Source organism: Microtus ochrogaster, chromosome 10, assembly GCF_000317375.1.
Source record: "Microtus ochrogaster isolate Prairie Vole_2 chromosome 10, MicOch1.0, whole genome shotgun sequence".
Classification (NCBI taxonomy): Eukaryota; Metazoa; Chordata; class Mammalia; order Rodentia; family Cricetidae; genus Microtus; species Microtus ochrogaster.
This window is the reverse complement of record NC_022016.1, coordinates 58242217-58244426: the sequence shown is the minus strand read 5'-3', so window position 1 is coordinate 58244426 and position 2210 is coordinate 58242217. Positions and strand designations below refer to the sequence as shown.

The window sequence follows — 2210 nt, the reverse complement described above, 5'->3', positions numbered from 1 at the left end:
TCCTGGAACTAGCTCTTGTAGACCAGGCTGGCCTCGAACTCCCAGAGATCCGCCTGCCTCTGCCTTCTGAGTGCTGGGATTAAAGGCGTGCGCCACCACTGCCCGGCTAGCTAGTGCTCTGAATTTCTGAGCCATCTCTCTAACCCATTTTTTTTTTTTTGTTTTTTCAAGGTAGGGTTTCTCTGTAGCTTTGGATCCTATCCTGGCTCTTGTAGATGCCTCGAACTCACAGAGCTCTATCTGCCTCTGCCTTCTGAGTGCTGGGATTAAAGGCGTGTGCCACCACCTCTGAGCCAAATATCTTTTAGAGGCAGGCAGATTTACAAAGATAAACGATCTGTTTATCCTCCTCCACTTCTGCCTGGATCAGATGCAGTCTGTCTCAGCTGTGAGGTGGCTCGAGAAGACTATCCTCTAGTAGTGCTTTCTATATCCTAACTGCTAGTGTCCTAATTTTTGTGGCTGTTGTTATTTCTCAAAATTTACTGCCCTTTGATTTATTATAAGCTAGACTCCTAAACCATTGCTTTGAGCCACTTTTCTCATGTATGACATGTACTGCACACACTAATAAACAGACTGTTGTTCCCCTGTTAGTCTGTCTTTTGTTTGAGCAATTTGTCATAATTATGGCTATTTTTATGATGAAGGAAAGGAAAAATTATAATTATAAAAAATTATAAAGGAAAAATGTATAGAAAATAGCATCTATAATCCCTTATCATCATTTTATTATTTCTTTTCCTGTAATTTTCTCACTTACTTTAATGCACTTGTAGTCACAATATTCTTGTGGCTTTCAATTCTATTTTTCTTTTTTTTAAATATTTATTTATTTATTATGTATACAATATTCTATCTGTGTGCATGACTGCAGGTCAGAAGAGGGCACCAGATCCCACCACAGATGGTTGTGAGCCAACATGTGGCCGCCGGAAATTGAACCCAGGACCTTCGGAAGAGCAGGCAATGCTCTTAACCTCTGAGCCATCTCTCCAGCCCCTCAATTCTATTTTTCAATATGCAAATAAATAGTATTATATTCACATCAGGAAATATTAATTCAAGAAATAAATGACCTATCATTCCCTAAGAAAATGTGAAGGAACCTTACATGTATGTTGATAAGTGAAAGAAGCATATTAGAAAGACTGCATAGCCTGGTGGGCATTGGTGGCGCACACCTTTCATCCCAACACTTGGGGAGGCAGAAACAGGCAGATCTCTCTGAGTTGAGACAAGCCTGGTCTATAGAGCGAGGTCCAGGACAGCCAGGGCTACTCAGAGAAACCCTGTCTCAAAAAACCAATCAACCAACCAACCAACCAACCAACCAACCAACCAACCAACCAACCAACCAATCAATATAAAAAAGGGAGAAAGATAACTCCATACAACTACATACAAAATGACTCCACTTTATGACAATATAGAAAAAGCAAAGCTAGAGAAATAGTAAAAACAAAACAAAAAATTAGTGGTTTCAAGAATTGAGGGAGGGCCAGGCGGTGGTGGCACATGCCTTTAATCTCAGCACTCAGGAGGCAGAAGCCAGTGGACCTCCATGAGTTCAAGGCCAGCCTGGTCCACAAGAGCTAGTTCCAGGACAGGCTTGAAAGCTACAGAGAAACCCTGTCTCGAAAAACCAGAAGGAAGAAAAGGGAGGGGGGCGGGGAGAGGGAGGAGGAATAGTGAAACTATTCTGTATGGTGCTGTAATAATGGATACATATCTGCCAGACCTATGCTGTGGACTTTAATGTAAACTGCGGGCAATGCATTGATAATAGTCACAATTAATAACTTTTAACAATATGGGTATTGTTGGTTCAGTAAATGTCCTGCATTAAGGAAAAAGGTTAATGGCTGTGTAGGAAAAACTATGCAAAGGGCAGATGACACACGGGAACTCACTAGACTGCTAATTTTTCTGTAAATCTAAGTGATTCTAAGAAAGCATTTCAGTTCCACAGGTGAAGAAAGTAGAGCTTATACAGTTAGGTAATTCAGCCACACCAGAGAGGAAGTACAACTGGCAATATCTGAGCATTGAGCAGAGAGTCTATCTCCAGAGTCTGTGCTTTGATCCTGCTACCTCATCCTGCTACTCAATTACCCCAAGGCTTTCTGACCACACAATTCTTCCCTCAACCATTGCTTGTGATTTCTCTTTTCGGTACTAAAATTCACTTCTCAGAGTCTCTTTCTGTG

The 2210-nt window shown here is 41.3% G+C and overlaps 1 protein-coding gene across 1 annotated transcript in view; it reads right to left on the bottom strand.

Annotated features, from left to right (window-relative positions):
• Window positions 1-2210, bottom strand: part of LOC102000993 (protein argonaute-3) — a 92258-nt gene that overhangs the window by 19314 nt on the left and 70734 nt on the right. Inside the window, exon 13 of the mRNA XM_013348320.2 lies at window positions 1742-1802. Within this exon, the coding sequence (XP_013203774.1) occupies window positions 1742-1802 (61 nt within the window). The remainder of the gene's footprint in view (window positions 1-1741; window positions 1803-2210) is intronic.